Raw genomic sequence first — 26,677 nt, 5'->3', positions numbered from 1 at the left:
GGGAATAAACACCTAACACAGAGGATGGGACGTTTGTTGGTGCAACAGAAAAACAGCAAGAAGAAATACTGCAGTTCATGTAAGTTTTAAAACTTTATTTCAAATACCCATGGTTTCCTTTTATATTACCAATGTGCTAGAAGTTCACACTACTGGCAGAATACAGGCGACTTAAAATATACAATATTCAGACACATTTATATGTAACAGAAATGATGGAATGTATTTACAGACATACAGCATGGGATGAAGCTTTAAAATCCTTTACTCTATTACTTACACGTTTACACTGTTTTCAGAAATAACAAAATTAGATCACTTTGTAGAACATCACAATATCTATACAAAAGAATTTTCTGATGTCCAAATTCACCTTACAAGTCCTCTGTTTCTAAAACAGTTTTTCAAAGAACCATTTATAGTCATAAAGGGGAAAGAATACCGTTTGCCATCCTGCTGCTACCAAGAACAAGAGAGGTGCCTGGGTGCTGTGCAGAGTTGTCCCTGGTGGATTTAAGCAGGGGGCAGGGCCTTTACAAAAGCCTTTCCTTCCAAGGGGAACCCCCAGCTGCTCTGCCCTGGCCCCCAGTGCCATCAGGGGCTCCCCAGTGCCTGGGCTGCTCCACCTGGAGTGTGGGACCTTGCAGAGCCTCAGGCAGTGCCCAGGGCTCGCCAGGTTTGAGGATGGAGTGTGGCACCATGGAGTCAGTGCAGGAACAGCAGCAGCACAGAACACTGAGGTGGATCCCTCCCACATCCTCCAGCACAAATGCCCCAAAGAGGAAAAAGCATCTCTTCTTTGCTTTAACACACAGAATAGAACTTTATACATGTTTTGTTTCAAATACTCTTTTCATGGGCTACAACAAAAATTGCACATAACTACACTGAAAAATCCCAACCCATTTTGCAAGAGAGAACTGAAGTGGGTTTGGTATAACACATTAAATAAACCACATGATGAAACTTCAGGTTTGGATTTTTGTCCAAAAAGCATCTGGACAAGGTTTAGTGCTTGCCAGCCTGAAAACCTAAGATTACAAATGTCAAACTAACACAATTACCTACACTGAAACTCCAGAGTGAATGTTGCTCACAACAAAGTCCCTGGTGCCAGGGACCTTCTGCCTGCCTGGCCTCAGCCACAGGTGGCCATGAGCCACACATGGCAATAGGAAATGGCTCTTTCTTGCAGGCCACACTCAAGCCCCCACCTCATTAAAAACTACTGTTAATTAAATGACAAAATCTCCACCAACCTGAATACTGTTAAGTTTCACTTTCCTTAAATGCTGGAGCAATCACCACACCCTTGCAATTCATGAAGGGAATGGTTTTCTTCAAACAGGGGTATTTAAACTGCCCATGATGGGTGTGCTGGTAAATGCAACTGTCCCTGTAACAACAGGTGACCCAATGTTGGACACCAAGATGAAGTCAGTGCCTCCCTCCCTCTCAAATTACGTGCAGAGACAAACACAGCAGGAACACTCTGACCGAGTCTGTGGTGTTGCCTGTGAGTGGCAGCATCTTCCTCCCAGCAAACTGCAGCAGACACTTCAGACACCTCTGTGTAACCCTGTGAGGATGACCAAGGTTCCTCACCAATGGCATCAAGTGAAACACAAAAATCACTTAAGGGGGTGGGAATGCCTGTGTGGAGCTGCTCTTCCTGTGGGGACTGTGAGTTCCTGGCACCTCCATTCCCTGCAGGGCACAGGGTGCTGCATTTGCCCAGCATGAGGAGGTTTCTCTTTGCAGCTGGGCACTCTTAAACACCTCCCAGGTGTTCTTCACTTGAAATGTGACCAACCAATGCCAGTAAGAAGCAACTGGAATAATTATGAGAAATAGGGGATTCAGCAATCACCACAACAGCCCTTGAAAGAAATACATGAAGCAAAACAAAATGGAAACAAAACTGCAACACAAAAGGGAAAATGCAGCTAAGACCAGTCCTTGGCACTCTCACAGCAGGTTTTACTTCTACAAAAATGACTTTTAGCTATTTTGTTTCCATTTCTTCTTCCTTTATCTGCATAAAATCCTCTCAGTGTATTCTGCTTCAAATATATCCCAGACAGAATATGGCTGATGCCTGGAGTTGCTTTCAGACCATGTACCATGTATTAGTAGCATAATGTTCAGGGACAAAGGAACCACATGGGTGGAAACTGATTCTGTGAGGCCTTTTGGGGGGGCAAGGGGGAAAAGAATTGTTAATTGGTCTGGTAGTGAGCTTGGCCTTGTCACTAGGACCAGAGCACAGAGACCTGTCTTTATTTTGCACATCAGCTTTCCAGGAAAATGCAAAATTTGTCAGCTGCCTCTCCCACTTCTGTACTGTGAACTACGGAAAGAGGAATCAAGTAACAGCAGTTCTGTAAAACCAGCACCTCTCTCTACATAAACCCCAACTAATAAAAAGCTTTATTGAAAGCCTTGTCTAACCCTTCAGAGCTGCCTTAGCACAGAGCTGCTCTGCCAACAGCCAGCCCACCTGGGGAACTTGAGAACTGTGCTCTTAACACGATCCATGCTGTGCCTGCAGGGGATGCTTCAGCCCCTCGTAATTGTGTTAGCTGAGAGACTTGTAATGACCAGCAGGGCAGGCTGGCACTGTTCCCACTGCAGGGAAATGCACGGGATTCTGGTGATCCCACAAAACCACCAGAAGGGGATGTGAGGACAGGGGAACCTCCCTCCACTGCTGTTGGAAAAGAGTTCAGATAAAGACATGTTAAAACCCAAACAGAAAGTGAACCCAGCAAGAATGCTGATGGGATTAATCCCATTTGAACAGATCTGACTTAGTATCTTTTACTAAGGTGTTTCTGGCAGAGAAAACATGCAGTAATTTTTCCACTGGGGAAAAATAAAGTGTTTTTTTTCTTCAACTTTTAGTGATGAGGACCTACCAAGCCAAGTGACAGCTGTGTGAAGTTCGACCCTGTTATCAAACACTGCAGGTTAAGATTGTGTGATGCAATTAAAAAAATATTATAATAGAAATAGCCATTCTTTGGAGGCAAAGAAACTCAATTTCTTTGCACCCTGCGGATAACGAAATAATTTAATTCCCTGTGTGCCCACTGCAGCAACACCCTTTTTTTTTTTTTCCTTTTTACAAATTCCCCCGGGAATTGCTTTCCAGACTCTAAACCCATTTCTTCATCCTGCAAGGTCCGTTTCTACAGCTGGCTCCAACAGCCAGCCACTAGGATTCCCTGCCCTCCTCCCAATGTACTCTCATTTTTTAAATAAGGGGCAATAAAAATGTTCCTGGAAACTGTTGTGATCTCCAAAAAAAATGGAGAAATGAAGTAAAACATTCCTGTCAGGAATCATGGAAACTCATTTCCTTAGAACAGAGCTCTGTGTGTTTGGATGCACTGCATGGGCAGTAAAGTCTTCAGGTCCTTCTGCTTAGCCAAGGTAACCCAAAAGGTCCCGGAGGTCCTTACACAGCAGACAAGTGGTGCAGGGGCTGCTGCTTTGGGGGTGCCAGCTCCAGGAGCGCCTGCACAGTCACAGCTACCTGTGTCAAACCCTTCTCTTCTAAAATATGCAGAGGCAAACATAATTGCTCCTGAATGGGGAACAAAACAAAGACAAAAACAAAATGGATGAAAACCACTCAACTGAAAAGAAAAAAAAAAATTAAGCAAAAAGTGACTGAAATATGAAATGTTATGGACAGGCAGCACACACACATAGGGGTAGGACATGAGATTTCTGCTTGTGACAAAGGAACCATGACCTTGACTACTCAAGAAAGGTGGCCTTGGGCTAATCTCTTGTGTTCTTTTAATAGAAAACTCTATAAATAAGAATTTGAAAAAGGGTTGTGGGAGAAAAGGGGAATAGCAAATTGTCCTCCATCTCTGCTCACACTGAGATGGCAGCAGTTTATGAAACCAAAGTAGATGGACTTGAGGAGGGGGTTGCTTCAATATGATCAATGTGCTACAACAGAGCAGGAGAGGAATCACAGCTTCCTTCCCAAATCACCTTCTGGAGAGAGCCCTGCTGGGACAAGCCTGTTCAGCCACAGCTGTGAGGGAAGCCCTGCTGGGGAGCAGGGAATGAGCCACTGCCACTCACTCACCTCCCCAAAGTGCCCCCCAAAATCATCCTGAGGAGTAACAGTAATACACAACATGCAAAAAGAGGTTTCAAAGTGTTTATTAACAGTTGTGCTATTCTCAGTCTAAGATGTATTTAAAGCCTCATCCTACAGAAGTCCTTGGCACCTCCTGGCCACCCTCCCTCCACAACAGTCAGGATACATGTCCAACAGTTCTCTGTATCCCAAGTGTGTCCTTCCTATACAGCTACAGAGACTATTTTTCATGTGTCATTTCCACATCAACTGGCATTTCTCCACTCCTTGAGTCTTTACTGATTTTTGAGGTTAAAGAAATCCTTCAGCACAAACAGTGGCAGCCAACACTCCTCCCTCAAAGCTCCGAGCAGAGAGAAAACAAGTGAGCCCCAACTGCAATTCTCATAGAAAGCCATATGCTCAGGCTAAAATACATTTTTCTTCCCAGCAAATGTATATTACTTTGAAAAAAGTGTGCTTTTTGAGAAAATACTTGTAAACTTGAGTAAATATGCCTTATCTTTTTCTTATGTATGCAAACAGATAAGGGGGGAAAAGCTTTGGAATGACTCCATACCGCAGACAGTAATGACAAACAAAATTTAAAAACTGGAAGGCACTGTTAGTGTAAAACCCCTTGCAGCTTTTATCACAGTGTTCATTAGAGGTTAAAAAACACAGGAACTGAGTTCATTTTAGTTCATACCAGTAAGCAGTGCAAAAATAGCTTACTTAAAAGTAAACCAATCTCCCCCTGTCAAAAGTCCCTTCTTTACTCAGTGATATTTGGCTTGGACAGAACACTTTGTGTGACTTGGACAGAAGGCAGCAGCTCTTACTTGCTCCTTTGATAAAACTCACTTCATGGTACAAGAGCTTGTGAGACCCACATACACATAACACACTTTTACTGGTAGGGACCACATTTGCAACTGAACTCCTGTGTACCTTAAACTGTGCTTCAGAGGTGTTCCAGGATATGGCTGGAATACCAACACCACTTGCACTGGGCTTCCAAGCCATTTACCGCACTTGCAGATATAACAACATTTATTGAAGGCAGATTTGGAACAGCCATTTCCTGAACACTTACCTGTGCCTGGTGTCAGAGCAGAGCTCCCTGAATGGATCTCCACTCTGAGGAGACATGGTCTGTTACACACATGGGGAGTGCCCTGAAGTTCTGAGGTGTCCCTGAGACATTAAAGCATTAAAGCACCAGGGTGCTTTCCCTGGGGAGGGAAAGGCTGTGAAGCTTTATGGAAGACTACCTGAGTTTTGTAAAACAGTGAAGAGTGCTTGTGCAGCTGGGCCTTATGTTTGTGCAATTGCATGATACAAGTGTTTCTGAAAATGACAGGATAAGAGGAAGAAGGGAATAAGCATGGAACAAGCTTGGGTTGGAGTGCCCAAGATCAAGGGAAAATTCAACAAGTTTTTGGTCTTATCCAGATCACAGTAAAATGCTGCGACATTCTGTAGCACCTGACAGGATCATAAAGATTTTTCTGACAGAAAACTTTTCTCTTAAAGCTGTTGAAGAGCTTAATTTCTCTGAAATTGTTCTGCTTGAACTGTTATAATGTTCAAATAGCTCAGGATTCATTGACAGTTGTTTTGAAAATCCTGAATCAAAGTAATACAGCAGAGTCTATAAATTTGAGAAATCAAATGCTCTTAGAAGTAGGATAAAGGACTGAGGGTAAAAAAAACAAACCAGTTTGAAAGTTCTGTGGATGACACCAGACCATGTCTCCTAAGACTGTGAGATCACATCAAGAACATTGACATTGAAAAAAATACTTCACATTGTTTAACATTTTTCATCAGATAATCCTCAAGCAGGTTACCAAAGTGGTTGCATTTCCCATTACACAGATGGGGGAACAGAGGCACAAACTGACACTGCAGTTTCACTACACCACTGGTCAGCAGACTCCAGCATGCACCACATGTCCTGCCCCCAGCCCTCGCTGGAGCCCAGGGACAGCAGCTCCTCCCTCCCTTGGAAGGCATTGCATCTGCTCAACGTGCCACAGCAAACACCAATGGGAACTGGGTCACGGACGGCGCCGTGGGTGAACCAATGCGTTTGTACTTTGTACTTGTCACCTCTGTCCCCTCCGTGGGAAACAAAGCACTTCATACACACAGTCTTGGCAAAGCCCACAATCTGTTCCCAAGCACTGGAGTGATGGAGGGAGGAAGCAGCACCACTATCCTTCACTAGAGGAAAAAGACCCAGCGATAGAACATACAGAGCGTTAGCATTAGAGTACAGTAAAACACCACAAAGCCCCAGAGCTGAACGGAAAGGGACACAAGACTGGATTCTTCTGAATCTGTCCCCAGGGAAAGAAGAGTCTCAACTGTTCTTTTAACGCTGAGGTTTAGCTGGAGAATGTCAGAAGGGGAACAAAGATTGTCCTGTCCAGAGTGTGTGAGCAGGAAGGGAAAACAGACAGAAAAAAAAGGTCAGTCAGTTAGCCATAGCAACATCCACGAAGCAGTTATCAGACATCTCAGATACAACCTACACATTTGAGAAGCACATCACAGCTGGTTAATTCTCACACAGAAATCTGCAGGACTCCCATTGCAAAGAACTCAATGTCAGTGTTTAGTGTGCAGTGAGGTGCCTGTCACCTCTCCAGCTCCCACATGTAATTAATTATTCCTTGTTAAAAACAGCAGTTCACACAAGCCTTAGTGAAACCCACTTTTCTCTGGAAGTGAAGAGGTTACAGGTATCTGAGATGCTGCTGGCATTGAGTACTCACCACAGTTCAGCCTCCACATGTAACTTAATGAAAACAGCAGGACAAGGAATAATTTATGTGTAACTGATGCCTGAATGCAGCATCCTGCAGAATATCTATTACTAATTAAGAGTTTAAGAGTTCTGTAAGTATCCCCATTGTGTGTCTCTCGTCTCCCTTTCCCACAGGTAACTGCTAATAATCAGTGAAATCTAGATGCATGGATCAACCTGTTCAGCTGAGGGTTTCCTTTGATCCAAGGACTTTAAAACCACCAAAGTCCTAAGGAAATTGCTGCTCTGCTGTGGTGCCTGTAATTAGCCCTTTCTGAAAGTAGCCTTCCCCTTAAAAGGCAAGTATTCCTCCATGGATCCATGCTTTCAGAAAGCCTATTATTTTTGTAGTTAGAATGGAAATGAAATGAAAAATCTTCAAGTAACTTTTCAAGAAAAACATACCAGGCTGCCATGCCATTCTGGTACCATACAGGTATCTTATGTTCACAGCTCAGCAGAGATGTAATACAGAAATGTGAGAGCAGCTCTGGGTTCAAGGAGGGTATTTTACTAAGTTTTCCCAGGGAGAACTCCTTGAACTCTTTCACATTAAAACAAGATATATGAGAAAAACAGGAGGGCCCTACACAGCAGGGGTAGCAGATGGAGCAGCCTGGGTTTACAGGGGACTTTTTCTTGATTGGCCTTTGTGTTTGTTTGGTTTTGATTGTGGGTCATTCCAGTGATGTTCTTTGTACTGCAATCCCATAAAAATGACATCTTCATGCTTGAGGGAGCTATAAATAGGGAAGCTGGGATGAAATTGCACAATGCCCCAGATGAATTTATATGGTGCAGTTCTGCTGGGATTGAAAGTCCAAAGGTTTTTAGGGGACAAAGCAGTGCAGGATTTCCCAGCATTAAGGATCACTTACAACTCCCTAGCCCCTTCTAACACAATTCACCACTGAGCCATGTGAAACTGCCAGGCAGCTCAATAAATAAGTCATCCTAAAATCCCAGTGGCTCAAATGTCTGCAAGTGATCTGAAAACACCAGAAAATCCTGCATGACTGACTCAAGAACTGACTTTAGATGTAGCTGGGAATTGAGTCATGGGGTCTACTTCTCCCTCTCAGAATACAAAAGAAACCAGCACCTACAACAGAAACACCAATGCTAAGCAATGTAAAATCCCAAATCCATTAGTGCACTGGAAGGGAAATTAGGAAAAATATATTAAAACTATTTGTATTGAGAGAGCTGCTGAATAAGACAAAGTGCAAAGCACAGGACAGCATAAAACAGGATAACTGGGATCAACAGGATAAGATGGACTATTTATTATGTGTCCACCTCCTAGATCTTACCAGTTTCAAAAGGGGGACAAGGAAGACAGACTTCTACCATTGGTACATAACAAAAGTAGGAACTATGCAAAGACAGCTACCATCAGAGAAAGGCCAATAATTCTGTGACTTGATGGTAAGACAGTAAAGACATTTATGTAAGAGAATTATTGGGAAGGAACATGAAAAGCTTTGGGATTAAAAAAAAAGACATGCAAACCATCATCCAGATTTTATCCCACTTTTAAGCTGTCACATACCTAATATTGAGAAAATTTAACTGGTTTTATAGAACCTGCCAGTTCTAAAGGCAGACTCAAAGTCCATCAGCTATTATGAATCTGATGTACAGTATTTAAGTGAATCTATACTGAAATATAAAATCTATATACTACACTCTGGTAAACTGTACCTGGCTTCATTTTGCTCTGGAAGACCATGCAAGGTAAGTCTGATCTATACTGCAGGACAGCTTGTTCCTGAACCTTTTAAACTTTTATTAATCCAATATTCCAAAGAAAGTTTTATTTTCTGAAGCACCAGGCAAAAATGCATCTAAAACATATCAGGACATCAGAAATACATACCTGAGGCACTCCAATCCTTCTGCAAGCTTCCAAGAAATTCTCCACATTTCGTCTGCATTTTGCCATTGTAAGTTTAGGCTGCAAAGAAGCAAAGGCATACAGTGTTCTTAACTGGCAAGGTTTTAAAAGATTTTACATTTTATTTAAATAAAACTCTTAATAAATCTCTTTGCCAAAAACACTGCGCTGACATAAGCTCATCTAATTCAAAGCAGGCTCTGCTGAAGTTTGCTTTTCTTAGAAAACCATCCCAGTTTTCAAAGCTGTTTTATGAAAAGCTAAGTTATGAATGCCGGATGATTTTTAAAAAAGGACAATTCTAAGCCCTGCAATATTTATATACACAGTGTTATATAAAACTGGCTAACACTTTTACTGACTACGTTATAACCATTTTAAAAATGCCTTTTGATGAAATGCATATCCATGGCTTGCATGCTGTGATTTCACAGCAATTTCATTACATAAAGCAATCTAGAGTCTGTTTTGGATTACTATAATGCAAAACTATATAAATATCAAACCATACTTCAATTAACAAAGAAGTAAAAAAATAAAGGCTAGAGGAAATAAAAAAATAATGCCAGAAAACTGGAAGTGAAGTTTGCTGCTTGTCAGTCTGTTGTAGATTTGTTTAATGGAGCAGTCTGAATTGCACTCACTGGCATTTTTTCAACTGAGGTTTTTTTTCTGCAGTCAGTTTTCACACCTCTTCAGACATACCACAGCACAGGCTCTGTCTTGTTCCTGCTCTCAAAGCTTATTCTCTTCTGGTTCAAGAGACACAGGTTCCCTGCTCCTATGAACATGCTCTGGAGCAGCAGGCAGCAGCCTCCAGGTGTTCAACACTTCTCTAAGTGATGAGGTTTCCTCTGTCCCCTTCCTGTGCTGTGCTCCCCACCAAGGAAGCAGGTTAAAGCCAGCACTGGCTTCTTTCTCCCAAAGGACCAAGTGAGCACAAAGATCACCCTGTGCCTGGGCATGACGTGAGGCCTCTTCTGCTCCTGGAGCCACGCGACTCCAGGCTGCCCCTTCCTTGCCATTCACATGACAAAGCCACAATTTCATTCCTAACACAACATTGAGCTGCACATCAAACCAGGCCATTGAAAAGATCTCACTGATGCAAGTCTCCTGAGCACTGGCTCCCTGCCTTTGCTTAGAATGATTCCACAATCTGCCTAAAGTGTTGGTGTGTCCAGCTCAGTCGTTCTCACCATAATGGGGCCATCTGCCTGGTCACATTGAGTCTCAGGGACACAGTGACACACTTGGTAGCCCTGGAAGTGCCAGTTCAGATTCCAATCAACGTGAAGACTCACTCCAAAAGAAGGATAAGTGAAGACTATGTGCATGTTTCAACTTCTTCCCCAAGGAACAATCTCTGGTTTTTTTTCCTTATACATACAATTTTAAAGGTGCACAACAAGCAATCTGCCTGTTCATATTACTTTCAAGTAGCTGATCCTAAATATTTTCACTGAACTTTCTGACTTCCACCAACACAAACTGGATAAATAGCCTATGGGTATCTCACAGATTTTGATCTCTCTCTAATTCTGTGCTTTCCCTACCAAACAGACTGCAATACTTCCCTGCTCTCAACAGTCCCCTGACAAAGCCACTTTTTTTCCTGTTATCACAAAGGTATGACAGGATTCGTTTTGTTCCAGGAGATGCCATTCTCCAAGTATCTTGAGTGTGTTCTGCTAAAATTCCTAAGCAGAGGAATTTGTAGTGCTGTGGACACAGGAATCAACTCAGTCTCTGCCTGGTTTCACTGTCTTGTGTAGTGGGATCCTACTTGTTGTACTTCCCTACTATGTTTTCACTAATTTTAAAGTTAATGTGTCTAGGGAGCACATGAAAATGTTAGCATTTGCTTACAATAATTTCCTTTAAATGAAACAAACAGAATTTCATTCAGTGACACTACAGACCTTTTTTAAACAGCACAGATGGTTACTTTTTGTCACGTGCATTCACTGAGGAGAATGCTGACTTTAGTGCCTGTCTGGATGACAGGGCTTTGCAGGCTCTCCCTGTGGACAGCCATAAAGCAGAGTCACTGCTGCACACTTACAACTGCAGGCGAGGGCACGTGGATGCTGGGGACAGAGCGGGGCCGCACGTGGTTGGCCAGGTGGCACAGGACGACGCCGTCGGTGAGAGCCGCGCCGAGGTCGCTGGGCAGGGACACCTTCAGCCGCGCCTCGATGTTCTGTGGGACACAACAGGGACACGTGGGGGGCTCAGAGCCCTGCAGGGAACTCTGCACAGCTCCTGCATCACAACTCTCTCTGTCCTCATGGCATCTCCAACCAGCTTGCTGAGTAACCCCAAGGAAAGCCTGTGCATTACTGTGGCCAGGGCTGGCCGCAGCCAGGGAGCAACTGAGTTCAACGAAGAACAGCTTTCATTGTAAAGCACAGTGGACTAACGCAACCATTATTCAAAAATAATGGAAATCAGGCTCTAGGAACAGTATTCTTAACCATACATATTCTCAGAGAATGGTTTTGCCAAGGGAAGTGAAAATAATTGTCTTTGTGGGCTGGAGGACAACACAATAAACAAAAGTCAAGACAATATTTTTGACTTTAAAGTAAAAACTGAACTATTTGGCATAAGCAGTCCTTCAAAAAGAAGATAGCATTTGTTTAAGAGAATGAATAAAAATTCAATTTAGGCTTTCAAACTCATTTTAAATGCTGTGAGAATATCACCAACTTGTAATACTGTACAAAATTTAAGTATTACAAAAAAATTAAGCTTACCTGGGGAGCAGAACAAGAGACAGACTACACAGAAAGCAATCTGAGATGACATAAGAGAGGGTCTGAAAACACCACCAAGTTTTATCTAAGGTAGTTACCTTTCTCCTTTAGAGAAAAGAGACAGTCCTTACTTCAAAACTTCCCCCAAAGAGAGGGAATTTTCTCTATCTGGAATGCTTATGGCACTTAAGATTAGCTCCAGAAAGGAAAGTATATTCTTATTTATTGGGAAAATTCAACAATTAATTACAGCACCTCAAGAAATCCCTTCATGCTCTGCAGAAACAAGTCTGGGGCAAAGCAGAGCAGTACCTTAATGCCCTGTGGCATTGCCAATATCCCTGTTTATTGTCATTGCACCTGGGCACAAACCAGGAGTGTGGTGCCCCTGGGCAGACAAAAAGCATAAATATTAGAAACATTAGTGGCTCAAGTGTTCTGCACTTAACTAAGGATAAGGCAAGAATCAACAGACAGATCTAAAGCACACGAGGAAACCATGATGGCAGCATGACTGGCAGCAGTCTCTGCACTCCATCTGCTCATCTGTCAGCTTTATAGCAAAAAGAATTTTAAAAAAGACATTAAAAGGAGACAGTTAAAGGCAACTTTCCAGGGAGCTCCTTACAAGTGTGAAAGCTGATAAGGAAGAAGGGTAGCACACATAAAAGCAGAGTTCACCAGACATTTAAGAGCAGGACTTGACATAATTTATTATACAGGAATTGAAGCTGACTCTACCTACCACAAACAACCAAGTGAACCCATCTGAGAGAAGTGCATAGACTGTACCACACATTTCATTTTGGTCAACTGTGCCCCATATTGGTTCAGTGAAACTTGTCCATAAGACAAAGGCAGATTTAGCAGGGTCACAAAGTGCATTTCCTGCTATGTTCACATTCTGGCTCCTGGCAGCACTGACCTTGCGTAGCTGCTCTATCAGCTCCAGCTCCTCCTCCCGCTGCTTGGAGTTCTGTCTCACTCGAGGGTCTGCAGAATCATTAGCAGGAGACAAGGCACAGGTAGAGGATGAAGCAACAGCTAAAACAGCAGCATGAAGGAAAGAAAATCACTAAGCACAGTTTGGCTTTCTGTTGTTTGCTACTGCACTGCACACAAAGTTCCAGAATGGGTACGTTACATTCCTTCTCACAAATCTCCTTCTTACCTTTGATTATTAATCAATTAATGGTCTACCAACCCAAATGAGATGTCAACACAATTCTCTCACTGTTTAGATTCTGATCTTTCTGTTGGATAAGTCATGCACAAATGACAACAAGGTTCTGCCACATGCAGTATGTTGAAACAGTTCTGTCTTTCCCCAGAAATTGCAATTCTGTTCCAGGCTACTGGGCAATGCAAGAATTATCAAGTTGTAGAAGGCTTGTGTGGCAAAGGTGTAAGTGCAGACCAGGATGAGCAAATTCTCACACTTGTACAGGTATGACAAAAGAATACTGGGCAGCTCCAAATAAAACCCTGTTTGTTCACAGCATATCTGATGTCAGCTGTCTACAAATGGAATTCTAGAAGTAGTTTGCTGATAAAGACCTGGGGTAACAAAACACTGCCAGCCCCAGGTAATGCAGATGTCAATATAATGTAGCAAAACTAGCTGATTTCTGAGCTATATAACCTACCTTTCTTGGCTCCATCCCTGACAGCTGTTCGGAAAAGGAAACTCTCGGGTCGCTGGGAAGGGTTTCTATAGGAAGGCGGGGCTGCATGGCCAGGATATGGAGGGGAAAGGTGGACTAAACAAATGTGGAAAGGCACAGGAAAGGAAGGAGGAAGAAGGAAATGGTTAGAGTTAAACAGGAAATGGGTACAGCAATGTGGTAATTAAAAGAACAAACCAAAAATTTTAATGTAATGATGACAAAATAAATTACAGCCATGCATGATAAAAGCAGAGTAGGAAAAGGCACTTCCAAGGACACTTGCATGCAAAGCACATTCCACATACCAATTCCAACAACTGTTCTCACTCTTGCTGAATGCATCTGTGTGCCAAAGTCTCTATGAAGGCCTAAACCAGCCAAACCCTGTGCTCTGCCTAAGGACATTCTTCATCCCTTTTGTCTCTTCCCTTGTGTTTTTCTAAGGAGACCCAAGTAACTGGGTAAATTCTCACACAGAGCAGTGCCACAGAGAGAGGTGGGAACAGATGCTCCCCTTTCTTCATAGGACAAATAAGCAAGCAGGCATTTTGATTTTTCAGAATTTTTTTCCTGTCCCTGTTACCTGTCTGAGCAGTAGGTGAGCCAGGGGAGATGGTAGATCTGTCATCACTCTGTGAACAAAAAAGCAGAAGAGTATGAGTGGTCCTAATCTGGAAAAGCTTTGACTACATTTTAATTTGCTGTGTTTTAAGAAAAGCTCCATCCATCTAAATGTGTTTCAGAAAAATAACCAGAAATAAGAAAAAATACTGTATGTTGTTTCCCAATTCTTATCTCTGCAGAGACCAAGTTTTTTGCTTTTACAGAAATGATACAACTGTTAGGAAAAAGAATGATGAAAAGCCCTGACTGTGCAATGACAGATCATTGTTAACTTTTCCTTCCAACTCAAACTGAGAAGTGCTCTTTGCAAAGGGGACAGCAAAAACCAGGAATTAAGCAACATGCAGAATTGGCAATACAGCACTCCTGACAAGGGCACTCCTCTTTGACACCTTGCTAATGCAGAACTGCCATTTACTGAACATCTGTCCCCAGTGAAACACACTGTGGTTTCATCACAGTGCTTACACAGACTAATGAATTCTTCTGAGGAATGAATTCAGCACAGCAGTTTCCACAGAAAAGAAAGAAACCTGCAAAGAATACAAGTGTACTTTTGATGAACTCAACTTGATCAAGAGTAAATGATCTTGTACAGAAAAAGCAACATCAAAGACAATTAAGAACCCCTTGGAGCAGAGATTGGTTACCATGTTTTATGGATCAGGCCTCCTGTAGACACAGCCTAAAGCTAAGATGAGGTAATACACACTACAGCTTAATCAGGGGAATCAGGTTCATGCCCTACCTGAACTTTTGATTAGATGCTGACAGACTAACACCTGTTTAAACCGATGTGTGGATCCAAGATTTTTTTGTTGGCTCTAGTGGTGAATGATAATAGCAAGAGATACCTTGACAGGACTGAAGGTAGAGGCACTAGGCAGGGTAGTAGCACAGCTTTCTTGGTTCAACCCTGAGAGTGACTGAAGGCAGAAAGAAAGAGAAGGCAGTAGCAGAGTTAGTGAGCAGCTGACAGGCACACAAAGGTGGAAGTAAAAATGAAGAGATGATCACAATCACATTCTTAAAAACACTCAACAAGCAGCACATCAATACTTGCTGAATTATACTTAAAGCCTTCCTATCCTCCTGAACTTTCTGGGAGGTATAGTGCTTCTTTTACATATAATATAGTGACATTAAAAACAGAATTAAGAACAGTGAGTGAGGCAAAAGCTTCTTTAGTAACACCTATGCCGTCAGAAAAAAAGAAATTTTACCCTACAATAGTCCATTCTAGGCAATCATTAAAAATAAATAGCTTCCTTTTTAGTGTTTTGAGGATGTTATGCATGTCTGAAAAATGAGGGAAACCCATGTACAAGAGGCTCAGTAATACACAGTTTGTATCTGCCACAAACACTAACAACTGGTCCTTGTGATTACCCACGAAGTAGATGAGGTTCTGTGGGTAGAATCTCACTCTTGGGGAAGATGTCAGTGTCAGGATTTACACTGTTGCCATAAATGAAGTGCAGTCACATTTCAATTATGACCAGTATCAAACCCAGCCAAATAAATAACTTTTCCTGTTTAAAGAACAGGGGCTGTAGTTGTGCCCATTTGTCACTGACAGGCAGATTTAGAAGGCCAAATCCTGTGTCTCACTGAAAGCACCATCAGAACTTCAACATTTGAGGACTGAATGGTTCACTATTGCCTTCTGAAACAGCATTCAAATAGCAAAGTGACAGTTCAGCACAGGAAAGAACATCAAATGACACCTAGAAACTCTACAGGTAGTGAAAGACACATTTGGGAGTTAGTTCTTAAAACATTTGCAACTTTTCTGCCACTTCAGACCAGCACAGCCAGAAGGACTAGAAGGGAAGGTTTACACTCAGAGCAAGCCTTAAACACAAATGTTTTTAGGCCCTGTACAGACTTACAGACTTGAGCTGGTCCTCAAGATTGCCTCTTTGTCCAGAGCAGGGCAGAGCCAAAATGGTGTTTTTTTTATTTTTTAGGAGTTTCAGGTATCACTTGTCTTAGACAACACATTAATTAGCACATGAGAACATTAAAATAAACCAGAACTAGGTGCTCTGTACCATCAAGGTATCTGCTTATTCCTGTATGAACAGAGCAGGGCAAGCTTGACACAGATTAAGAAGAAGGGGTCACCATGCACACAGGCAGCAGTGGGCACAGGGAAGGGGACACAGCACAGCACAGGAGGGACAATCACAACACCAACACACCGCATGCTCTTCACCTGTTTGCGAGTGCCTGGCCTCCTTTTAATGGTATTGGTGTTATTGTCAATCTCAAACACAAAGAGAGGCTCAAAGCCATTCTGTCAGGGACAGTGAGGAAAGAGAGAGGGAAGAAAGGAAGAAGTGATGCAAAGAATGACTGTGAGAAAAGGCAGCCACAACACCAAAGGAGTCAGGAGGCTGCAGCTCAGACTTACACCACCCTCTGCACATGCTGCACGCAGTCTTTAGGCCTAGCACTGAAGTCACAAAAATTTCCCTGTGCCAGAAACAACTGCAGATACAGGGAGTGCCAAAGGAGAGCCCAACCAGAACTCTGCATGAACCAAATAAGGATATTTTAAGAGAATTTGGTTATTAAACATTTGAGTACACAAATGAATGCCAATGGTCTGAGAGAAAACTCCAGGGTACAAGTCTGCATAAGTCAAGTCCTGCTTACTTTACCCATAACCATTATTTGTAACACTCTGGTGCTTAACTTAAACCTAGTCTTAACTTCAGATGTTTCAGAGATCCTGTGTGCTAACAGTAATATGACAGACTCAGGCCACATTTGAGAGCACAACAAGAAAACAACACAAGGAAGGGAGCACAAGGCAGCAATGACACAAAGGTTGTGAGAGGATGAGGTCACAGCAGCTGCCTGATGCTTCTCAAGCACCTTGTGGGCTTCACAACAGAGAAACTGAGCAGCAGTTTTGGGGTTTTCTCCCCCTTTGACAGCAGCAACATTGTAAGGGACAGTATAGGAGAAAACAAGAAACTATTTGGAGAAAAATGAGATTTAGAAGCAATGAGGGCTTAAACCAAGTCATTAGCTAAGTCTGAAAGCTTAACACCAGCCCTAAAAGTAATATCCATTGTAACAAATGGAACTATCCTTGTGAGAACAGCAAGAGGTTCTGACTAACATAAAACTTATTTTTTCAGAGAGGTCAGTGATTACACTTCTTTAACAACATTTTAGTCTGGTTATCCATCACAGGTCAACCCAAAGAAATCCACCACAGTGTGCAATGAAGTTCTACAGCCAGATTCCACTTCAAATCACAGGTATGCAGGAGGAACTACAACTAAAGGGAACCATTAACACCCACACAAGGTATGGGCAATCATTCTGGGACTTCAAACCAACTGTCCTGACATTGTTTATAAACAGAAGGAAATGGTCAGAGTAACCTGTGCAACATGAATACATTTTAATTTTAATTAGTGATTAAAGACAACAAAAAGATGACCAAAAGAAATACCAAAGATTTTAAAAAGGAGATTCACAACTGTATTTTTTTGTTAAAGCAGTAACAATGCCAGAAGAGTAAAGTAGTAAAATAAAAGCTCTGCTTTTAATTGCTTTTTACTTGTTTTCTAGCTACGTATTAGATTTAGTACTTTTAAAAGCTTTTCCTTATGGCCTCAGAAATTAAACCTAGCTAAAATTCAAACACATAAGGACAGGGGAAATGTCAAATGAAACATAACAGAATATAAAAAGGTAAAAACAATGTAAACTCTAATAATTTTTTAAAGCAATCTGACGACCATTTTCTTGATGTTTTTACCTTTACACGAAAGATGGAACAAGTTTTTACCTTTACACAAAAGATGGAACAAATTCATGAGCCAGTATGGGCCTAATGTTTCAGTTACAGTAATTGCCAGAAACAGCTGCCCTGGCATATGTGATCATCAGGCACAGTGTGGATTTCCACCACAGAAGACAGCTACAGATCACAAACCCCTGCATTTCATATACTATTATAATTTAGTGCTGCTGAAAAATATGAGGAACCAAATGAAAAATGAAGAGAGAAATTATTGCTTTCAATCCTTCCCTGCCAGCCTGGTCACTCTTTTTGTGAAGTAAAAGGATGTAACTTGGTTAAAGACAAGAAAGGAAACAAACAGCAATGGAAACCAGTTTCAATGTAGTTTCTGAAAATTCTGTATCTTAATTTACAACAAAGGTCATGTGATCACAAAATCAAATAGAAATGGGGTTCCTAGAGGCACCTTCAAGTATGTTCCAAAGACAAATTCACTGACAACAGAGAATCATCTCAATCCAAACTACTGCTGTTCTACTGCTTTTTATGACCTAACTATGGAAGCACATTTTAATATGATCATTGATAGTGATTTCTCTAAACAGCCACATGATCATTAAATTTCTCTCTAACATTTTAAGCTTTCTTTCTCACCCATAAAGTGATAGTCTTACAAAAGCAGAAAACCCAAAAAGTCTGAATAAAGACACAGTAAATACCTTGACCAACACATTCAGGAGAGAGACACTCTAACCAAGAGCACTGCCTAAAGAAAATTTAGGCAGATAATGGAAGCACATAAATCAAGAAAATAAATTCTAGGCATGCAGTCATGCAACAGCAGGCAAATCAGGTGTATTTTTAATTTTCTAGACATGGATTATGACATTAATTAGATTTTTTAGTTATGCTACATTGCTAAGATGCCACAAAGAAAGAAATAGCATAAAACATGAAATATGTGCACACTTGTTTTTATTTTTGATAAGTGTTGTTCAAAATAGATTATTTTTAAGACATTTGCCCTAAGAAACAATAAAACTGGATGAGGAGTATTTAATGATTTGTAGCATTCACAAGTAGAACACTTTTTTTCTGTGCCAAGTATTTCTAACCCCCATGTGCAGGACACAGGCAAGTTAAAGCAGAAGGCAGAACCAAGCATTAAAACTGCTTCCTTGCCACTGAAGAGCACATCAATTAGGAAGCAAACTGAATGGCAAGGAAATCAAACCAGAACAACTAGAGATGAATTTTTCATTTTAGAAACTGTTCTTTACTATCAGTAATTGTCTTCTGCTCTCAAACAAAATATAAACTTTAATTATTTTGTGGAAAAACATCATTGTATTATTAGCAAATGTCTGACAGCAAAAGTGTCAACATGTTCATAACACCATAGTTCACAGCTAAGCTACTTTTCAAAGGAGGTGGTCATGTTTTATGCTATTTAGATTAGCTCTAAAAGAGTTGGTCTAATCTGAGACAATCATTCCATGTTGTCATTTCTATGCTCTAGAATCTGCCACAGAAAAAGGCCATTACGTGCAGGATCTTACCACTAACAAGGCACTATCATCAGTATGCTGAGACCTTCTGGATGGAAAGGGACACTGGCAGGTGGGAGAGATGGAGCAATGTCAGAAACACACACAATGGCAGAAACACATGGCATGTGAACAGACAGACATTCTGGAACATGTACTGCTTGCTTCTAGCACTGTGGGGCTCTGTAAAACAATCCCTGAAGTGTCTGTAACTCTGCAGGAATACACAGCTCATGACCAGGAACTACAGAGCAGTCACATTACTTAAGGAATCAATTATTCTGCTTTCTGTGTTGTGTCAAGCAAATACAGAACACTATGCATTCACAGTGCTGACTCTGGTAGAACAAAGGACCTTTTAAAAGAATAAATTAAGAACAGAAAAACATTAAGAAGAAAAAGGAGCAAAAAACTATTTCAATTACCCCATGTTTTGCTAATTTGCTAACAAAAAGAGTTAGCTGCAAAACACTGCTAAAGAACTATTATATTTGTTATAATATTAAAAGTTTTGATCTAATTAACATTACTAAGTGAATTTATAATCAAAATCACGACATGATTTTGATTATAAATACTACATAATTGTAAAACTATAGTAGAAAAACAACTTATTCCTTTTTCTGACAACCCTCAAAATTCTAAAGCTTAATATTTCTGGGACAACTGGTGATCTAATAACAGGAAACTGGGAGAAAACTGATTTGTGAAGGATGACTATAACAGTGTAACTTGACTGAACACTCCTGTTAGAACATAAACTGCACTGCTCACAAAGAGCAGGTTAGAATAGAATATGAAATTTATTTTCTGCAGAGAACATAGGAAAACATACAAAAAATAATAAAGCAACACACTTGGACAGGCAATCTACACGAACAGAAGAAAATTCTAGGCTGAGCCCATTAAAAAAAACCCAACCCAAGGCTTAATAGTATGTGAAAAAACTATGCTGTAACCCAGTTTTGAGGTACATTCCACAATGACAAAAATAACTCAGATGAAGAGCTAGGAATTTAAGTGCTGACATCCATACTAATGCTCTTACTGGACTCTTACCTCACTATCCATTGGACTTTGTTTCTGAGGACTTAAGGAGGCTTTATGCTACACAGAAAAAGAAAAAACAAAACTTAAAATAATGTCACAGAGAAACAAAAGCTCACAAGCAAGCAGCATAACTTACAAGTGTTTGAAAACAGAGGTCTCAGTTTTTAAAATACAACATGCACTGGGTTCAGAGCTTAAACTTCCCCAATATTAGTAAAAAATCAGCCTTTATTTCAGATTCAAACAAACAAAAATTTAAAATGATGCATATGAAAGATGCATAATAAACCCAAAATACAACTCAGGGGAGGAATTTAACTGCAGAGAATAAAGTGGTCATGAACAACAAAGGAAACAGAAAAAAAAATACCCAAAAATCAAACCCAAACCAAAAACCCCAGGAGACTCATCAATGAACAACATGCATCCTATAAGCTTAATCTTTAACTAAAAGACTGAGCTGAATCTTTAATAAGCAGCTTTACTACAAAATAGTGCCAGAGGCCTAAGAATAGTTGTTGCTCATGAAAAGCCTAGTTTTAGGCAGCTAAGACCTTTTTCTAGACTAACTTTATACATTAAATATAAACAATAAACCATGCTTTGCCTCTCTGTAGACCACTCTAAATGCAAAATAAATATTAACTGTGATATTTCTTAAACTTGTGATGGTAAGAGTCAGGTAAGTGACCAGAGCAGCAAACAGTAAAACAAATTTAAATCAACTATCATATAAATAAACTGGCATGCTAAACAGAAGACATGAGTGCAGAGATAGAGACAGTGAAGACAGTGATCAGAGTGAGTGCCTGATGTACCACAGGTCTGCACCCACGCTTCACCCAGAACAAACTTATTTTATTATCACAAAAGAGCAAAATAGATCAGGCAGCATTAAATTTTTGTGTGTATGATTACTTCCTCCCTGCCAAATTTGTCTTCAAAATTAAACTGCCTCTATGCCCTCTTCTTTCTTAAACCAATGCCATCACATCTATGCGATGAAATACGCAAAAACCAGAATTCTTTGCAACAATCACATTTTGGGTAATCTTCCATCTTCCTCCTCAGTTCTAGCTTTGCCTGTATTAAACTACAGCACCAACACTTAATGGACTTAAATGGCATTTGTCCAAATTTTTTATAAAGTGCCAGGAGCATAACATACGAGCAGTAATTATCATGGCAAGTAGTTATAATGAAAGGATTCAGAAAAGATAAAATATGGAGTAGGTACTGAAAGGAGGCACCTTAACAAAGTCAAGGACAGCTTCTCTCTGGATCTGCTTGGTTCTCACCCTCTCCTCGTACTGCAGGGCTGCCAGCTGTGCCTCGCGCCGCGTGCGCTCGATGTGCCGGCGCTGCAGCTCCGAGTCCGCGCCGGGCACCTGCAGCAAACAGGCACAGAGGCTGTGGGGCTGCAGATGGGCTGTGGAGAAACTGCCCACAGCTAATGGGGACACCACTTTGGTTGCACATCAAACCCATTCAAAACTATTTGAATTCTATGTGTTACCTGGGTGTGGTGACTTGATAGCGAGAGAAAATAAGGTGAATCAGGCAGGGGTCTGACAAATGCAAAAACAGAGAGTAAGTAGACTTTTAATCTTAAATCCAAAAATTCTGCATACATGAATTGTCAGTGACACACAAGCAGCTGATGAAATCAGAAGAGTAACTGTCTACTAACAGCTGTGATGATGATTTAACACTGTGAATGACAGATTTTGTGAGTCATTTCTATTTCTTCTCCTGAATTGTAATAACATTTTTTTACAGCACAAGATGTACCAGTGGGGTTGTACACTTGGCCTACTACATTGACATACTCAGTACTTTATACCCATTCTCTAAGAGTAACCAAACCAGGAATTTTACACATGATCCTCATTTAGAGGAACAACTGCATGGTATGATTATTTGAGGGAGGGGAAAATAATAAAATGAATCAGCAGAAACACTCAATTTCTTTTTCCCTACCTCTCTGTCCTGTCCACATAACTCCTTAGTATTTGATGCTCTCTGTCTTGCATCAAATTTAGAGTTTCAGGTCTTCGTAATTCATCTGTATCCCTGCAGGTAAGACACCAGGTGGAAGGGGATTTGGCCACTGATGCATACAGACTACTGTCAGATTAATTCTACTCTAGATTACAACTGTTTTTGTGAGAGAAATGCCCAAATAACTAGCTTCAGATAATCAAAAAAGTGAAATTTGGACTAAAGAAATCACAATGTGATACCAAGTCAGATCACAACTGCAGTTCGTAATTAAAACACAACTTGCTGAATTAACGATTTAAAAATGCACAAAGACGGATTCTCTCTTTTAAGACAATATTTGGGTTATTGCAGGTCTTACTCTGCTCTGGAAAGAGCAGAATTATTTTAAACATCAGGACCCCTGGGTATTTTCAGCACAAATCTGCTCACCTCACCAATCAGGTGACTGCCAGTGACACAAGCCCTCAAAGTCACAAGGTAAACAAGAACCCATCTGGCTCTTATCCATCATATCAACAATAAGAGAGAAATTTTGCAGTCAGTTCTTTGCCAGAAGGCAGCTGCTAGCACTGAAACAATTCCCAAGGTCCACAGCCCACAGCATGTACCCTGACATGTTGCTGCCTGGAAACAAAGTTGATGGAAATCAAGGAGCTTCCTCTTGACAGCCTAAACTCTGCGACCTCGGCTCCTGGGGCAGCCAGGGAACACAGACACACTTCACCATGCATTTCCAAAAAATGTCAGCCCAGCTGGCTGTGTGCACACTTAGGGCCTTCCCCTCATGGAGATGAGCTGTGGAAGACCCAGATGTTACAGGTCCCTTCTGTTACTTAAATTAGCACTGAAGCACACGACAAACCCATTCCTTAGAGCTGTTTGGAACAGACAGGACTGGGTTCAGTCAGTGCCAAGGAGTGTGTTCAGAGCAGAGTACACACAGCTTTGGTGCATCAGGAATGCACCACAGTCTGTCCAGAGGCATCAACTGTATTCAATTAATTGAATCAACTAATATAAGTACTCTTGAGATGAAGTCTGTGTTACATCCAACTTTCAGTTTTAATGGCTCCAGCATGCTAAAGAAAAAAAAAAAAAAAAAAGAAGAGGCTGGCTGCCAAGGCATTTGCACAGAATTACTGTGGAAGCACTTTACAGCTTGTGGTTGCCACAAAATAAAATATTTGACTAATACAAGCTTAAAATACAAAAAATTACTCATTGTCATATGGCTGTTTTTACACAATTTTGAAGGCAGTAACAACACAATCTGGTATTAGTGCCTTTATAATTTCACTCTGCTGCAGCATAGTAAGCTACAATTCATTCAGATTGCTGATTAACTACTTCAGCATGGAGATCTCCTGCTATCCTCAAGTTGAATTCTGAAATCACTGGATAGCTTACTGAGCTACAACTTCCTTTATCATTAACATCTGTCTATGTAAACAGCAGCTCTCCCCAGCTAACCAGCCTTCTCCAATTTCCTTCAGATTTATCATGGAAACCAGGATTTGCAAAGTTTAATTATTTCCATGTTGACCACAAATGTTCAAATAAAAAAAAAAAAGAACTAAACAAGCAAAAAAATCAAGTTTTCAAACCAAGAGCACTCTTTTTTGGGGGAGAGCATGGCAGAATTGCTATATCACTTTATACCTGACCTGTGGACAGGATAAGGACTGCTGACAGATGCTGAAATAGCTACCCTCCCTTGTATCAGTACAGCTACTGTATCTGCACATTTTCTGCACATTTCAGAATGCCTATTAAAATGTTGCCAAAACTCTGGAAAAATTTATACACTAATCTTGGTTTCATTTGCTCTTTCAATACCATTTCAGAATCCATTAAAAACCTGGTTTCTACTGACAGTATAAGTAATGACCTGCTTAGGACTAGCAGTTGTGTTTTCCACCACTCAACTCCACCCCCCAAACATTCCAAGTACAACTGGGCTGGTTTTCTGTGGAGTCCCTGCAAATCCACTTTCAGTCCACAGAATACTGAAATGCTTCAATAGTATAAGAAAGGTTCTATCCATTTTCATTTGCAAGAATTGTTTTTTATCATTTATTTGCTTTTCTTATTTTTTTTTAAGTAGACATCCAAAATTCTTTTCAGAAACCTAACCAACCTTCATTGATACTCTGCCCAATTCTGACCTTTATATAACAGATAAGCATTCTCTCCAATAATCATTAAAGTAATCAATTAAGAGTAATCATTAAAGAGCATGGGCATACTTCATCAAAATAAACAACTTGTTTTCAGAATTGATTCCCGTTCTATCCCCTCTGCTGATGTAGGCTCATGATTAGGGCCCAGAAAGGTACTTTTTAAAATAAATTAATCTTCCACAATACCAAAACCAGCAGGAGTCAACCGAGAATGCGTCCTCATGGCACATCAGATACTCCATAGCATCTCTGTCCTTCCTGCAAGTACCTTCATCCCTTTTGTCCTATTTGCACTACAGCTTAAATCAACTATTCAATCAAAGCACAAATTAAATCACAAAAAGCAGATATTAAATCAGTTTAAAAATATGCACTTTAATTATGAAGATTTCTTTAACCAACTGATTTTAAGTCAAGTATTGGCATAGAACAGTTATGCCTTTTGCTCACTGCCATTATTAGAATTCCAAATCATAATTTGGAGCAATAACTTATCAAAAAAGTGCCATACACACTTCTGGCAAAGCAACAGGAAACAATGCCACTTTCTAAACATGTTTAGTAAATACATGCTCTGCATTCATAATAAAATTCTGGATAAAATTATTGTTGCCACAGTAATTCTTACCTGTTTTGATGCAAATGTCTTCTTGAATCCTCTGTTCTCTGAAAGTCTCTTATGGATCCAGGCTTTACTGGTGAGCTCTAAGCAAAAAACCACAAAAGACTAAGTTAGCAATTTATTCAGAAAACTGTACATTAATGCCAAACAATCTCTCTGTAGAGTTCCATCTGTAACTACTGGTATTTAAAACACCTGACAGCAAAGCACAAAACACAAGTCAGGGATGTTCATTTCCAGCCAAGAAAGCTCACTTGTATTTTTTTTCTCCAATTTAAATAAGTAATAGTTTCAAGATTAAATATGCATGCTGGTAACTTTAGGAGTTTAAAACCTCCAGTATTAAGAATCATGCAGAGAAGTTCATGTAGGTATGAAATTTGTATTGAAATGGAAATACATTCTTTGGAGTTTAGCTCTACAAGTGCAGGGTAGTGAAGATTGGATTCTCAGAAATGCAGAATAAAGAAGCTGATGGTCCTTTATGACATTCTAAAGACAGGTCCCAGAAAGACTAAGAAAGCAAAACATGGGATTAATAAGAAGACTCTCAGTTTAATTTGAGCTACGAAATAATTTATCCTATTGGGAACAGGGACATATTGCCTTTGGTGTTATTTAAAAACTTCCACTGACACCCATTAATATAAAAAAATAGAACCTTTTCAAGATTAACTTGCCAATTTTCACTCATGCCTGCGTGCACGCTGCTATATTGCAGTCAGCCTTCCTAAGTAATAGAGTATTTTGGACGGTCTTTTTAGAGAAACTCCTTCAGCTAAAAGCAGTTTAATTTGTATGACTAGACAGACCCTGAGGAATAGCTGCTGTGATGCTGACCAATGCCTTTTCCCTATCTACAGCAAGGAGTCCTTGGGTTGCATTGCCTACAGTTGACTTAGAAAAGTTTAGCTCTTGTGTCTGTCCTTCAGCTTCTGTGATCTGATAATGAATTTATGAGCTTTGCAAAATGAATGCATCTCTCATATCTGTGTGACTGATTTTAAACAGTAATAAAAGGTTCACAAGATAGGGACCAAGCTCCTACATAAAAGCTAAAGATCCCCTTGTTTTTCTTTCTTTCTTGACATAGTAAATATCTTTCTGCTTCAAAACATACAGAACTTGGAAAGGACACACCTGAATCACAGCACCACAGTTACTGTTTAAGCAGAACAGCCACAAAGATTTTTTTCAGACAAGTTATTCATGTAGTCTGTTGTTGGGAGATTTTTTCAGAAATGGCTTGGAAGGCAGCTGTGGGGGACAGATTCTCACAGCCTGTTTCTGTAAACAGCAGAGGTTCTCAGGTTGTTTTTAATTACAAGTAAAAGTGACAAACATGAAGACCTTGAGAACCTTGCATATCAGAGTTCTCAGGCAGCTGTCTCATAACAAGTAGATATTCTATCTTTGGCTGTTTTGGGAAAGCAAAAATAATTTTGAGAACCCAAATCTTGGTATTGGAAACATAAGGAGGGGTTGGTATGTTATCTCTGACCTATTGTGAGCTCGGGTTTGCAATATGCATGAAGTGAATTAACACTGTTATAAAAGGTGCCTGATTGATGAATAAAGTGGAGTTGATGCTGATCAATGAAAGGTGGGTCTTCTCCCTCCATCTTCAATAGTCTGTACAGTGAG

At 40.5% G+C, this 26,677-nt stretch overlaps 1 protein-coding gene across 15 annotated transcripts in view; it reads right to left on the bottom strand.

Moving 5' to 3' along the window:
- Positions 1-134: 134 nt before the first annotated feature.
- Positions 135-26,677, bottom strand: part of LRCH3 (leucine rich repeats and calponin homology domain containing 3) — a 62,325-nt gene continuing 35,782 nt past the window's right edge. The window contains exons 10-23 of one of the 15 annotated variants that reach the window (XM_064721252.1): positions 25,040-25,116; positions 22,208-22,300; positions 21,744-21,795; positions 21,478-21,615; positions 20,237-20,284; positions 19,190-19,243; positions 16,083-16,163; positions 14,719-14,790; positions 13,824-13,872; positions 13,220-13,333; positions 12,499-12,617; positions 10,880-11,017; positions 8,797-8,874; positions 135-3,589 (exon numbers count right to left, since the gene is read on the bottom strand). In XM_064721252.1, the coding sequence (XP_064577322.1) occupies positions 3,461-3,589; positions 8,797-8,874; positions 10,880-11,017; positions 12,499-12,617; positions 13,220-13,333; positions 13,824-13,872; positions 14,719-14,790; positions 16,083-16,163; positions 19,190-19,243; positions 20,237-20,284; positions 21,478-21,615; positions 21,744-21,795; positions 22,208-22,300; positions 25,040-25,116 (1,242 nt within the window). In that variant the 3' untranslated portion in view covers positions 135-3,460. Of the gene's footprint in view, positions 3,590-4,169; positions 6,533-8,796; positions 8,875-10,879; positions 11,018-12,498; positions 12,618-13,219; positions 13,334-13,823; positions 13,873-14,718; positions 14,791-16,082; positions 16,164-19,189; positions 19,244-20,236; positions 20,285-21,477; positions 21,616-21,743; positions 21,796-22,207; positions 22,301-25,039; positions 25,117-26,677 lie in introns of those variants that run through there. The other 14 variants (XM_064721249.1, XM_064721250.1, XM_064721264.1 and 11 more) reach the window with 14 other exon arrangements.

Source organism: Zonotrichia leucophrys, chromosome 9, assembly GCF_028769735.1.
Source record: "Zonotrichia leucophrys gambelii isolate GWCS_2022_RI chromosome 9, RI_Zleu_2.0, whole genome shotgun sequence".
Taxonomy (NCBI): domain Eukaryota; kingdom Metazoa; phylum Chordata; class Aves; order Passeriformes; family Passerellidae; genus Zonotrichia; species Zonotrichia leucophrys.
This window is presented reverse-complemented; position numbering and strand designations above follow the sequence as displayed.